At 39.7% G+C, this 15,655-nt stretch overlaps 1 protein-coding gene across 6 annotated transcripts in view; it reads right to left on the bottom strand.

Annotated features, from left to right (window-relative positions):
* The window catches only part of nphp4 (nephronophthisis 4), a 182,050-nt gene that overhangs the window by 63,238 nt on the left and 103,157 nt on the right, over window positions 1–15,655 (bottom strand). For all 6 annotated transcript variants that reach the window (XM_069140665.1, XM_069140668.1, XM_069140666.1 and 3 more), the window contains one exon: window positions 5,550–5,687. In XM_069140665.1, coding sequence (XP_068996766.1) covers window positions 5,550–5,687 — 138 coding nt within the window. The remainder of the gene's footprint in view (window positions 1–5,549; window positions 5,688–15,655) is intronic.

Raw genomic sequence — 15,655 nt, 5'->3', positions numbered from 1 at the left:
CATGGCAATGCATCATGATTTTTGTTACTTCAGACACATGCGCTGTTGTTATTATTTTCCTTGATAAGTTACTAAAAAAGACTGCTTACCATTCTTAAGTATCACACAGAAAGAGTTATAGCAATTAGATCTAGTTACAATCTGGTTACACAGAAGTGTGGAAAGGAAACAACAAAAAAAAACTCTAAACCACAACTGGCAGCTGGATGTGTGCAAATGACATGTAAAGTTAAATTGTGTGATAGAAGTGTGGATTATAGCAACAAGTTAATAAAAGGGAAAGCTTTTGGTGGATTTGTGGGAAGTTTTTCTGGAAAATTGTCTAATACCCTGACTGCTCCAGCCCCACACTTACACTCTGTGTATATTTCATACACGGGAGCCATGTGTCACAGAAGACATAAAGACCTCACGCTGGTCAAGGTTTACTTGTGAATGTCTGCATTTATTCTGAAGGCCCATCTATTACCCATTAAATATATTTGTCAATGAATATTCAATCTTCGTCACCAATACTCTCTTCTCGGTCGGCACTATTAAACAGTGTCATCATTGCTTTCAACAGGATATGAGTCAGTGTCTAAAGCTGCAAGAGGTTAACGTAGATTATATTTATTTGGAATGAATAATTCTGACTGTGACAAGTGAATCTCAGAAACTATTCCATTTCTGGTAATGTGACGTGTTTGGAAAACAACAGGAAGTCTGACGCAGGAGTGTCTTCACCATATTAGTCACTCCCCGTCCAATAATTAAAATCTTTACTTTCAATATGTTGGTTTAAATCTTAAAAGTTGACATCTGTCGTCCTGGATTTGATATGACCTCTCTTCACATGTTACTTCTACGCTTGTGTTTTAGTGTTGCTGGGTGTTTTGTGTCATGGGTTTTCTGCAGAGACCTCTACTGTACTGGTCTGACACGCCTGTTTGTTAAAAAAAACGCTCTGCAAACACACTTCAGATGAACACAAGACATCACAAAGAGAAAGTGGTTGAGTGTGCCAATGTAATTTCTGAAGCCATCGAAGACCAGAATACAGAAAGAGAGGAATCAGCTCAGATAGTGTAACCTTTGCAACACAGAAAGCGTATGCATGTCACAATCTAACATTGGATTCACTGCAAGCAGTCAACCCCAGTGACCTGCTATCGCTCAATTTCACCAGATATCCAAATCAGACTTTCCCATACAGCAGGTGCTCTGGCACAGAGACATATCACGGTAAATGGGATTGAGAGTTTTGATGGATTGCACTGTCTTAAACTGAACATTTCATTCTATATAATTTGTTTACAAATCCCATGAAAAGAATAGAACCAACAATGTGTTAATCCATCTTTCGATATTTTTACATTTCCATTCTCAGCCTGCGGCCCAGAGCCGACTGCTTCCTACCAAACGTACAAATCTATTCAAGTGGGTCATACATATGTAGTTTAATTTCTAAAAAGAAAATACTCAGTAATATCCTAAGACAGCTGGGCTACGTAGGTTTTAGCAAATGTTACTCACAGGAGTAAACAGTGTGTATATTGGGGATTATGATGTGGTATTGATTTGAAATGCTAACGGTCACTGTAATGAGGAGACATCAGGTCACTCTGTTCATTGCTGGAGCTTATTGACGTGTTTTTGATAGTTCATGACATCAATGACCAACATAGATTTGTATGGCCAAGAGGAATTAGCGACATTAGGCTTTGGATACACACACAATACTTGTTAGTGGGATCAGTTCATTGTCAGTTTCAGTCATTATATGAGATTTGAAAATAACAACATATCCTCAGCTTTCTTCTTTAAAGAGTGCTTCCCCTTTTAGAACTTAATTTTACAAATATAATAATTCAAAATAATAAGCAGAACGTTTCCTAGAAAATAACATGTAATTTAGTACTAATTGTAAGGCAAATAAAGGCAGTGTCAAATTGCTATCAAGCTCAATAGCTAGTGTAAACTCGACAATGTTACAGTCAGTGCAAAGATGTTGACATACTGTTTCTATCAATACAGAAATACTGAATGAATATTTGCTTTGGTCTGAAAGAAGATTCACTTTCAAGTATATTAACTTTTTCTAACAATTAGTACCAAATTACATGATTTTTTTTGCAGTAAACTGGAAAGGACACAAAGCAAAGTGTTAACTTCCTTTTTGGAGGTGTGAAGATGATGAATTGTGTGTAAAATTGGCATTCACTTTGGGTAAAAGCAAACAAGACTGAACTAACGAGTGACAACGACTTACTGTTTATTCTTTGACTTTGAGAGGCAGTCTTGCATTTTAATCTGTAATTCAGTTCACACCATTCTTCTATTTAACACTACTTCACAATATTAGTTATTTATGAGGAGAAATGGCATCGTTAATGCCTACGGATCAATTCAACATTTCGGAAAAGAATTGTGGCAAACATTAATCCCCTCTTCATTGTCACTGGCAGCCACACAGCTGGAAGTGTATTAGCACAGATAATTAGCTAAGAAGTGCTAATGGTGTCATTTTCCAGTCAAGTGTGTGTTTTTATTTTCTGGTCTTTGATACATGTTCGTGGTTCAATTGGCCTATCACAGGACATGCGTGGCTTCACATTATTGGTCTCTCCTATCAAACACGCTGGTCGTAACCTCGACCAAAGTCATGCCACTACATATATACAACATACACATGCATGTTCCTCCTCTGATCAAACAGCCCGCAATATAATAACCGAAAAGGATGCGACGGCATGATGGAGAAGCCTTCGCACGTTTAAAAGCTTCAAAGTAATGGATTTTTACTGTATAAGAACCTGCTGCCATCAAGCCTACGCAGTGTGATGACATGTGAGGGACTGCTTTTTATGGGTAGGTGTGTTCAGGTTGTAAGTTTACAAGGACAAATGGAGGTTTAAACAATAAATTCTAAAAGCTGATTTAATGACTCAATATACGCAGAAAGAATGTCACAGAAACTCACGCACTGTGTTGAACTGAAAACTCGTGGCAGCCAGTGGGCTGAAGATAAGATGCGTCATACTTATCCATGACTATAATGTTGACAGCGTTTTTACAGGCCACTATATGAAATCGAACAAAGCATTCTACGGTATGAAACAAACAACTTCAATCAAGTAGCTCACTGAGTCCCCTGCACTTACAAAAACGTGTTTACAATGCTGTCAGGATGTGACCCTTAAAGAGGGTTTAAATAAACTCTGAAAGAAGAAATAACCCACGAATTTATGAAGTAATAAAACACACCCACTGCCAGTTCAGTACACTGTGGGTACATCCTCACTAGGTCTTCTATGCCTGGTGTCTTCTGGTGGATAAAGTCAACAAAGCTTAGATAAGTATGATATTAATGGTCAGATTGTTTTATGGCTTCTTTATGCTTGTACTTCTGTTATTCTGTTTTAGCATTCGTTTCCACTTGTGCTAGCTGTAATCCTGTTTTAATGATGAAGTAACGATGAATTAATGTTGGTTCAAAGTTTTAGATTTAAAACTAATCCAACTCAGTTGAAGGCCAACCTATATTAGATGTGCCAAATTGACCTAAATGTTGTGGACATGTGTACAGGTATGTTTCAAATTACAGTGACATCACTAAATTAATGTGAAGGGAGAACATTGCTTGGAATTTAATCACAATAACTCAAATACAGGGTGTTCTCAATTTATGACTACCAGCGTAGTTATAGATATGAAATAGATAAGTTTCTCTGACATTTTTTCCACAGCACGACAGTCTTTCAACGTCAAATTGAATTGAGCCTGTTTTTAGCCATATTGTGTTTCTGATTATATTGTTATCTCCAGTAAGCCTGATCCACAGTTCCTGGATTATTCTTGCAATATGATTCATGGTTTAAGCTGTATGGATTTTGTGCAGGAAATATTGGAGAAACCCATTAAAGCTATGGCTGACTAGTTAGAATATGAGCAAAATCCTTCTTAGCTGTGCTGAGGCGTAAAAGAAGGTAGATCAGCCAGGGCAGCTCTGAGTGAGAACCCACAACCAGTGGGAGAACAAAAGAAATGCAGAAACACAAAATACATTTAATAGTGTGTTTCTTGGTAAATGACTTTTACTCGTAGATCAGGTGCTATCACCAATATGCATACTTCCTCATGTAACAATGAGACCAACTCATAATAACCTGCTTAATAACTGATGGTGTTATAGTTTGTTTATGTAGTAAGCTCAGAGATGGTGAAGATCTCAGTATAAACCATGTTTATGGCAACACTTAAAGTCTGCATTTGATAACAGTGAGTTCACAGAGGCTATGATAGAAGTCTACAAGATTCAGATTGCTTATACTATATTATGACTCCACTAATAACGTATTTCCAGAAAAGCTACTTTGCGACAAGATTTTAAATGAAAAAAGGCAACAGAGCGATCCTGCACATCCTACGTTATGAGAAAACAGTCTACGGCACCGTCACAAGTTTCAGCATATGACAGAACTGAACTGAGTCTCTATATTTAAACACCAGCTATATGTTGCAAGTTTTCTACATCAAAGAGACAACGTACATATCAAACAAGAATGTGCAAAATGATTCTGATAAGCAGAAAAAGATCCGGGGTTAATCCCAGGATTACAGTCTTTGGATTTCCTCGCCATTCTGAGAGATTTCACCACTGTTTCTAATGTGCAGCGCGCTCATTCCCAAATATATGCATCTTTGTGGGTGAACATGGTCTAATTTTGCAAAGACAAGGCTGCTTTCAAAGGCAAAATGACTCTGCCAGCCAATTTCTCAGCAGCAAACACCTACAGCTGTGAGCAACAGGTTACTGCTGCCTCATTTCAGGAAATTATTCAGCAGGGTTATTAAAATCAGCACAGTATAGCTGACTTCCCCGTTTCTGCTGCTGTGTATCCCCTGGCTGCAATGACTTTGTGCAGATGCATAAAGCTTGTTAGCAATTAGAGCCAGTCAGATATTTTTGCAGATGTAATTTCCATTATAATTTCTGTTCTACTTCACTGGGATGTATGTATATTAACTCCAACAGAGCGAGGTAAAACATCGTTTGCGTTTTTGTTTTACACTTTCGTTTTGGTGGTTCAAAGCAAATCCGCTAAATTATTTAAAAAACGTATCTCTGAAATTCACTTCTGTTGTGACCGCCATAACGGCCAGATACCGTATTTTAAAATAACGATTGATAATTCAGAAATGCTGTAACTGATTATCAAATTTATTAATAAAAGTAGTCCAGGACAGATTAAACCTATTATTTTTTCCAGAAGGTAAAATATGAGTTCATGCAGAATGCTGGATGCCTAAAAAAAAAATGAAGGAACCTCTGTTGAAGAATTGAAAGTCAAGTGAAAGAATAATGTTTCTTTTTATTATGAAGATGAAAAGGACCAGATTCAGCACCTCCAGCTGCTCCAACGACAAAGAGTGTGCCGGGCTGGAGTTCAGTGATGGGTTGTGTGTGCGTGTGTGTGTGTGTGTGTGTGTGTGTGTGTGTGTGTGTGTGTGTGTGTGTGTGTGTGTGTGCGTGTGTGTGTGTGAGCGACCGGGGGTGGAAATCTTACGACATGTGACAGCTGGTGGGCCGATGCCAATGGGGAAGGATGGAGCAGAGAAGGAAATGACTGTTGCCACGGTAACGCCGAACTGGAGTGGCTGATGGTCGGGTAGCGTGAAGTAGCTGCCAGCTGAGACAACGAGAGCTGCGTAGAAACAATGCAAATGATTCGCCGTTATTATTATGATTATGAACAACAGGGCTCAGGAATATACTTTACGCCAGAGAGACACATGTGCTGTCTCAGATGACAGCCGCGGCCCATTACACTGCTTTGGCACTTATAAGCCCCCCCTCACTCCACCCGCTTCCCCACCCACAAGCTTTTAACATTGTCATCCCCAAGCAGGTCGAATCCAAAACTGTTTGTCTGCTCCGTTCTGCCTCCGAAGACTTGTGACTGGAGACAAAAGGAAACGTACCAAACGATATGAGAGGTTTTGTTGTTCTTTACGGCTGTTTTAAGGATTACACAGACAAATCGGTCACTAGCGATGAGGGACTTTTGCTCCAAAACAGCTGAGCAGTATAAGGCCCCACGCTCACGCTCGACGGCAAAAGGGTTCGCTCGAAACTGAGGTTGAATGCTACAACCACTGGATGTACAATGCAGAACACACAGGACTGATCAGGGAGGAATGTACTGTAAGTACTCGCATATTAAATTCATCCTTTTATTTAAACTGCAGAGAGAACAGATGTATCTGAAAAAAGCTTTGTTCTCAAATTTGTAGGCATATTTTTCATATTTCTTATATTGAAGAGACTGGAACAGATATGAGTGTGTCTGTAAGAAAATAAAAACGAAGAGCGAGTTGTGAGTGCAACATGATTCTGTTACTGTACAGTGATTGAAGTAGCGCTGCGGAAATGCACATTATGCTGAAGTCACAATACCGGCTCCAAATGTGTAATGTGTCTTGCCTAATGACTGGAATCTTGTAATAATTATGAAATATATTTTGTCGGTGAATTGCTGTCATCTTTGCAGTTTTCCATCATTTATCTTGTTTCGATTAGCAGTGGCAGCAGGGGAGGGTGGAGGAGGAGCTCAGATGCTCTTTCTCTGGCCACCTGCAGCTGATCCTGGGTGATCCTCAGGCATTCCCCGTGCTCCACTGGACATATTATACCTCTGGTGTGACTGAATCCGCCCGGAGGTTTCCTGCAAGATGGATATCCACAGGGAGGCATCCAGGAGGGGCCCCAACCACATCTATTGCCTCTCAAAGCTCTGAGCAGAGTCCTCTACTTTGTCCCTACATGGATGAGCAGAAGTTATTTTGGCCCTATGATCACAGGAAATGATCTGAGTGGCTCTCTAAACCTTCCCTGTTCCCCATTATTAGAGACTTTTTAGATACTTTATATTCAAAGTTGCAGGAATTCACCCCACATGGATAAAGTGGGTTGATACTTTGGATTGTAAAGGCTGCAATACTTTGGTTAAGTATTGTTTTGTCCAGGGCAAAACACAAAAAATGTGTTGCTTCCAATTGAGGAATGTCTGTTTGCAATGGAGATATAAGGCAGTATTTTCTGTTGCAGCACAATTCATAATTTAGGTCTACCTTGATTACCAAAACCAAAATAGAGACACTGTTTTCTTAAAACCAGGAGGACTAGCATGATTAATACTGTTGCATATGAGATCAATCAGCAACAGATCAATAGTTTAATTATTCTAAATTAGGGCTAAACATTTATTATTGATAACAGAGAAAGAAAGCTCCCATATTTAAAGCTACCAAGTGTCACTGTACGGCTTGTGTTCCCAGTATTTCTCAACAATTTAATGGTTCTTTGAGTCTGTTTGCGACCCTTACCGACTCTGCTTTGGTCCAAACAAATGGCTCTCCAGGTGACCATAAAGATTCTGCATTGAACCGTATTGAGCAATAAAAGAGGAGATGCTCACTTACCCATTGACCTGTTGGACACACAGTTTCTCACTGATTTTGGTACGCCGGTGAGGACAAGGCTCTATAAGGTTCAAGGATTTACAGCCCACTCAAACCAATGGGGCTTCAAACAGACCAAAACAGACATTGCAATTCCCTCCAAACCTTCTCTTCAATATGAGCAGAAAAGGTAGCTCTGACGTGCTTCTGTGACACACGCGTAGTTCACAACGGACCACTGACGGCAAACTGCAGAGCATTCGCAAATATGGACATTTTAGCACTGATTAAAGGACCTGATTAAAGGTAAGGTAATTTAAAACATTTTGCTTAATGGCATGGATGGACGCACTGTTTACAGCGGTATCCACAACGACAAGTGTCAAACTGTTCCTGGCGATGTAAGTAAATGGACGCAGGTAACAGCTACATGATGTAGCTTTAAGAAAACAACATCTTACTCATTCGCCATGAGCTTATTCCAAATACCCATTCAAGATACATGATGTTTACACTGAGTGAAATATCTAAACTGACAGCTCTGACCTCTGCACCATTTCATCAAATGGAAATATTACAGATACCCCCGTGAGTACCTCGATACACATTTGACCAAAATTCCTCCTGACATTTCTGGTCTCCTTGGAAACATTAGGATGTCCGCGAGAATGGGAAAATCAAGGTATGCCGGTCCGAACCATGTTTGGCTACAGAGCATGACTTTGTAATGACTGACCCCATAAGCAAGTCAGTAAGGCTGGTAGGATTAAGCTAATCCTAACCGTTGTATTAAAAGTAGCTACTTATAAATAAGGAGAACATGCAGAGAGTTGACAGACACTATAAGATATTGCAGCACAGTAAAAATGTTTTCCATTCATTCGTCTGAAAAGTGGCCCAGTTAAAGCTTACTCTTATTTGTAACTTGTTGCTGAGTAATACTACTATTGCTCAGCAAAAAGGTCTTCGTCTCAGTCCCCACTGGGTTTAACAGGAGTCTGCACATTCTCTGTGTTTCTGAACGCTTTCCTCCGGGTGCTCTTTTCTTTTTTTGCAAGTTTGTTTACAGTCGATTCTCTTTACACCATATCGAAGCTAATGCAAACCTAACATCCAAAGTTTAGACAAATTCTGTTGTGAAGATGCCTTGGGAAACATGGTGTTTGTCGCCATGGTTACCTCTAACCACAGTCAAAAAAAGAGTCTACAAAACAAGACATGGTTCTGCGTTTTTTGACAGCGGGTAAAAAAAAAAAAATTAAAAAAAATAAGCTGAACCTGAACTTGTAATTTATATTGAAAAGTGACAGCAGGTCAGTGACAGGCCACACACCTCAAACATCTTACTCAAACTTTACTGTGGCCTGTTGTGCGAGTGCAGCATGAAATCAAATGCAATCGACTGCTCATGGCGTGATGTGAAAGGGCAGATTTGTTCATTGAAACAGCATCTGTTTGTTTGACTCTAAACACATGCCCCAGTTGCTCTTCTGTGTGTCAGTAGCTACTCGAGGAGTGACTGCTGCCACTTAGACGAGTAGTTCCGACCCAGAGATCTGATTGGTCAACGGCACATTCGGAACGTGCTAAAAAAAAAATCAGCATAACAGCACACCATGCTCATCACTAGAAATATCACTCCCCCTTCTCAATGGGAATATATTGGAATTGAATTTCATATAATATGTTGTATATAATGTAATGCGATGTTGTTTTTAATTGTTAAATGTGATCCATTTCGCGAAATCTGTAACAGCAGCATGATGTAGCTTTAAGAAAAAAACATCTTACTCATTCGCCATGAGCTTGTTCCAAGTCCCCACGGAGGATACATGATGTTTACACTGAGTGAAATATCTAAACTGACAGCTCTGATCTCTGCACCATTTCATCAAATGGTCCATATTTGTCGCTCCGAGCACCCGTACCGTAACACCGCAGATAGTCACGCACCTAAAATCCTGGCTGCGGTCAGCTTGACTGGTTCGGTTTTAACATGACATGGTGCCAATTACTTAAAAATACATGAGTCCATCGATATATATATTTTTTAGCGGATACCTTACTTACAACAAGACTGAGCTCGCGAAGCAGTTTAGTGTTTCTATGTGTTGTATTTATTCAGTTTGAAAAAGGATCTCTAGAAAGCGTTAAAGCGGACTAGAAATCATCTCTGTTGCTAGGGTCGTTACTAAGGGACAGCCTACTTCCCAGGGTGGTAAACATTGCATACATTACATGAGAGTATACTCACACGACTGATTTTTTTTTTCCAGTTCTTAGTAATTCCCCATGTATCGCCATGGAAACGGAGATCACACTAACCAAAAGTTTTACATTTTTAATTGCCCCACAGTATGAATACATTTAGATTACATATTTTATTTAGATGGTAACTTATTGTATAATCAGAATATTACACTCGAGGGTGTGTTCCTGACTGAATCACTGTCGTGCCAATAATGATGTTAAAGCACACCCTCTCGTAATATTGCTTAAGTGAATTCTGGTGCTGATGTATTAAGCAACACTTACTATTAATGGTGTCACCAAATTAACCAGGACGAAAATCTGTCATTTATCAAAAAAGCAAATATTAGATGATACCAGTTCTGAAATGCAGTATAGCAGTGTTACATTTGAAATTCACTGTCACTGTAATAGAGAAGAAGAAAAACTTGAAACCAATGTGGTTTGACTAACTTACATATAGTGTCAGAGTGGATCTTCATTAGAGTCTGTTGGCCACTCCAGTTTGTTCGCTTACAAATACTATTCTAGGTGTACGTGGAACCCTGAAATGAGCCGTTTTGGCTGTACGGATCGGTCAAAACGTCCTCGTAACTGAAAATGTTCCAAAATGTTACGACCAGTGAATTGTCACCAGTCAGCCCCCTTGCAAGTATTGCCAGGATAAATCACATTTTACCCACACATGCCTGTGATGTCACATGGAGTCACCACGTCCTGCACAGAGAGGGTGTGAAAGACACCAGATATAGACGCTGCATGAGAGGATGTCACACACACACACACACACACACACACACACACACACACACACACACACACACACACACACACACGCAGACACACCAAGATAATACGTGGAGCAAGGCAATTAGTAGTGGCATGGCTGTGGTTGCCAATGTTCTGAACTCAGCCTGTTTGCCCTGACAGCAGAGCAGATCATCTGTTCCCATTCTGGTATATTGGGACCTGTGTGTGTGTGTGTGTGTGTGTGTGTGTGTGTGTGTGTGTGTGTGTGTGTGTGTGTGTGTGTGCGTGTGTGTGTGTGTGTGTGTGTCTTATATAAGTATATATTGATGACCAGAGATTTGAGCCCAAAACTAATTCTGAGCAGTGCTCAGTCTGGATATCAACAGTTCAGGGTTCACAGGCATTAATTTGTTGGAGAAGAATTAGATTTCAGTTTGGAATGTAAATTCAGAGTCTGCTCTTTGAAATTGTTTTACAGCTGTTATGGCAGAGAACATTTTCAATGCCAACTATTTTTAATGACTAAACGGCAACAAGACACGTATAGAGCACATACAGATAATTTGACTGTTAAAGCATTTGAATGTGATGCTTATTTAAAGAGCGTCTCATGACCATGTGACTATTTAGGGCAACATGATTATAAAATGCATATCTTATCTCTTAGCATTTAAGTTTAGGTTTTTGTCGGAGAGTGGATCGGCGATCCAACTGATCCTATAGCTTTCAGCTCTTATATTCACAATGGTATTTTAGATTTGTACCATGTCTATTACCAAAAAAAAAAATGTGTTTGAAAGAACAAAAATGTAACCATAGACAACAGTAAATTCAGCTCAAGAGTGACATCACACTGTGTCAGAAGTGACACTGAGATCCAGCTATATACGTTGTTATAGTCAACCAATAATTTCCAATGTAAAGGATATTCATTAAAACAGAAGAAATAAGAAAAACCTGTTTCAGCTGCAGAACATCACACTGGAAACCAAAGTTAATACAGTTGATACAAAAAACTGTTTTGGTCCTCTATAGTTAACTTCCTTGTTTATGACTGTTTTGATGCTGTAATAGGTGCATAAAATGAACAGAGAAATACAATGAAACTGATAATCACAATTATTTATATGCAAACAAATCCTAAACTAAAATTCCATAGTTGAAACAGCCGTACTTTTAAGTATTTTTTCATTTCTTGTACTCTCGAAATGTTTCTGCCATTAAGGCTTTAAAATTCAATTAAATGTGATTTTAATCATTTCATTGAATCATTTTGATTGATAAGATAATAGATTAAAAATAATGCTCATTGTCTCCATATTTGGCTAAAAAAATGCCATTGTCTCGTCTTTTATTTTGAAAGTATAAAGAAGGTCTGACAGGTTGGCCCTTCACGTCAAGCTGAAATTGAACATGTGACTCTTTCTACAGTTGAGTTTACCCTGAGGGGATTCAGACAGCCAGAAGTGAGCACATGCACCTTTGATCATCATGACCGTGTGACTCCTTACTGCTACACAATTCTGACTGAATGCAAAAATGATCTGTTGTGCTGCTGAATACGTCCTCCGTCACACACAAATCTAATTCTGCTCTTACAAACCCGGGTGTCTGGACTGGTTTAGCGAGTACAGGATAGACGACCCAAATGCAGATCGGGTAGGAAACGGGTACAGGTAGCGCTCGACCACGATGGGAAGGAGTTAGTAACAACTCGAGCGGAGTAAGCAGTGATGGGACCACCGGAGGAATGGGAACCCGTGTGTAAGCGGGCGGAGAAGGTCAGGTGACAGGTAAAGACCAGAAAAAAGTGCTTACTGCGGGACAGATAAGAAAGACCGAGGGCACCTGGTGGACAAGAGGGGAAAATCATTGACTGCAACGGCTCATAGAGATGAAGACAGCAGAGGAATAACAGGTAGAAACTTTAACACTGTGGCGATGGACTCTCAAATGGTGATTTACAGTCGTAGTCACACCATCTGAGTCTGAGGACTTAATTGGGTGTACATAAACTACAGTATATATGCTAGTCCCACATCGTTCCTGTCTGTGTGAGGTGTTTTAATGACAAAGAGCTTCATTTGCCTGTTTCCTGATCGTAAGAGAGACCTTACCATCTGTCTCAGTTAAAAATTGGAAGACAGGTGTGGTTTAAAAGGAAGCCGGATTAAAAAGGAAATCCAATGAAAAGGACGGAGAGATTACCGGAATTAAATGTTCCGAACAAAAGGTGGAAAAAACTAAAGTGGAAAATATCAGAGATGCATGAAAAAAGCGTAGTATCAAGTCATAGTGTGAACAATGGGGGGTTGGAAGTGAAGTACGTATGAGTGATAATTGTGTGTGAGAGTGTGAGGAGACAAAGTAAAAAGTAAGGACATGCAGTGAAATGCCACAAGACACAAAAGAAGAACAGTGATTTGTTTTTTTCTGTCCAGTACTGAGATTAGTATTCACATTGTGATGATTTTCTAAATTACAGATCTGTATTTGTGGTCTAGATGGAATTAAATAAGATATGCTCCAAGTAATTCACACATTAACTTCTAAACTCTTTTGACACCATCTTTGTCCAAACTTTAACAGTACAGACACCGAAATGGGGCGAGCATGTTGCCTTTTTTTTTTTTAGACCTTTTTTAAGTCTTTACAGCTGAGTGAATTTGCTGTTGACAGTTTTCATAATAACCACTGAAATAAACTTTCAACAGCTTATTAAGATACTGTTAATGATGCAAAAACTATCGTTCATTTAGTCTTTGGCCTTAAACAAGCAACACTATTTAGTACTCCAGATTCACTTCCCTAGGAGACTAACCTTGTCTGGAAAGCAATGAAATACAACATTTTCATACTATTAAGGTTTTTTATTGAAATAGACTGAACTTTGATTTGTAAAATAGAATAACAAAAATGCTCTCTTCCTGGCTATTATTCTTGAGAGTTCCACTCAAGGACACCAAAATAAGACATTTTCAAATTTGAAATTCCACACGCTGTGCCTTTATTATTGATTGGCCTTAAAAAGTACTTCACTGATGCTTTCAACAAAAACTGAACATAATAAACCTCACTTAGACAGGATGTATTGGTGTTGACAAGTACAAATGTAATCCCACCCTGACATGTAAAACCAATAACTACAGTTATTTCTACTTCCGCACATTCAGAGGCTCTGGGCAGAAAAGTCATGATGCCCTTCTGTAATACCGCAAATGAATGAAATATTTTGCTCTTTACTTCTTCATCGTAAGTGTTCCAAATGATTTGGCAGCTTTCAAATGCACTTCTTTATTTTCTATTCAGACCTCCCAGAGCCAGACCATAAGCCCCCCCCTTCCCTCCTCCCACACACACTAAAATAACAATACAAAAGCTTTAAGTTTGATGTCATTTACAGCTCATGTGCCGTGACATCACAAATATCTGAGTCGATCAATTAGAAAAACCCAAGTGAGTGTTGAATTGAAAGCACTTTTCCTCCTGTAATCACTGTAGTAGTATTAAGTGGTTCAGCTTTAACCTCTGGGGTTAAATGATTGTTTAATAGCAGCAGTAACAGACATCCATTGTGGTTTCTGAGAAAGAAATTGCTTTGTTCGACTTAAAAATGGATCTGAACAGTTCAAATCTATATAACTTGTGATTGACTTCAAAACCTGTTATAGAGGTTCAGCTACATAATTATAACTACATTCTACCGCTTTCACACACAGTAAAGGCTGGAATGCAAAAATGGAGTCATACAATAAACATAGCTCAGAAATTAATCCTTCATATTTCTTCCGTTTGCTACAAGGCTGTGTCACCAACTTTTACCTGTGAAGGAAAGCTGCAAAAATTAGGTCTGACTGAGCCGGTGCCAGCTGTCAAACAAGCCCTCTGCCAGCAACAAACTGAAACATTGCCTCACCTTCGGCCCACGGACTGCAAGACCATCTGGGTCGAGAAAACACGAGCGCGACCTTGAAACATGACCGCGTCCCCGATGAGAGAAATCCTCATCAAGAGAGGCAAATAAACTCAGCTGCTCCTCCAAATGTGGGCTATAAATACCACCGGATCTTTAGCATTCTGCACCGCAGCAAAGCAAGAGTGTCAAGGATCAATAATTTATGCAAGTAAGAGAAAGTTGTCAGATCCAACAATGCCTACATTACAGACAGAGCTGGAGCGGACAGCTTGTTTGCAGAGGCATCTCGGAGAAGAATGCCATTGATTAATCAGCACTTGACAGCGATGTTGAAGAGGAAAGAATTTTTTTTTTGTTGAACGAGGAACATCACTGTTGGACTGAACAAGTGTATTTTTTATCAGGATGTTTGAAAAGGGTGGGAGAAAAGAGACGGGGAGAGACCGAGAGACTGCGTTTGTGAATTTCGCAGCAGCTCGAGTCGTGATGAATTGGAGGGTGACTGCCAACAGCAGTGGCATGGCTTCACACACTGTTTTCTGCTTCATTTCTTTTTGTAGAATCCTGGATGACCATCAGATGCATATCTATGCTCTGCACATTGAGCAGCCAGGGCACTAATGAATGCTGCTTTACACCATCATTTACTCAGGAATATGAGCACATAGCAAAACGAGCAGTGCATTTACTGCAAACTTAAAGCAGCATTAATTGATGTTGTTGGCCGCTTGGGAGCGACAGGGCAAACTGAAAACACAACATTTGACAAGTTAACACCTTTGACACGACAAGCGTTTTAGAGAACAATTGCCTAGTTACACATGCAGAACTCGGCCACATTAGCATTTTTATATGTGTCCCTTTAGCCACTGGATATTTGACATTCTTCACCAGCTAGTTAGTAACTTAGTCATATGTTTTGTTCCCTGTGTGTTGCAGAGGTACAGTCTGAGGCAGAAGCTTGTCCACCCCAAGGACAGAACACCCGGCTAAAAGCAGAGCAATGTAGTGTACGCAGTACAGACTTGTATATTGAGAATACAAAACAACCACTTAACAAGCACACAGCACAGCACAGGAGAGCCAACTCCTCAGGACAGGACTCAGCTGTGAATCTTCATCTGAAGGGCAAAGGGCACGCATTTAAGGATGGAAAGTACATTTTAGACGGGGAAGATCAACGGTTTAAAAGAGGAGTTAAAGAAACCATCTATGTTAAACTGGCGTGAGGTAAGGAGGAGGTTTGATACACCCCTTATCAGCCATTTACAATGCAGTCCTCAGATCTCTGCCCAG

The sequence above is a fragment of the Embiotoca jacksoni genome, unplaced genomic scaffold (assembly GCF_022577435.1).
Source record: "Embiotoca jacksoni isolate LCO1_2020_lvr unplaced genomic scaffold, fEmbJac1.0.p SCAF_9, whole genome shotgun sequence".
Taxonomy (NCBI): Eukaryota; Metazoa; Chordata; class Actinopteri; family Embiotocidae; genus Embiotoca; species Embiotoca jacksoni.
This window is presented reverse-complemented; position numbering and strand designations above follow the sequence as displayed.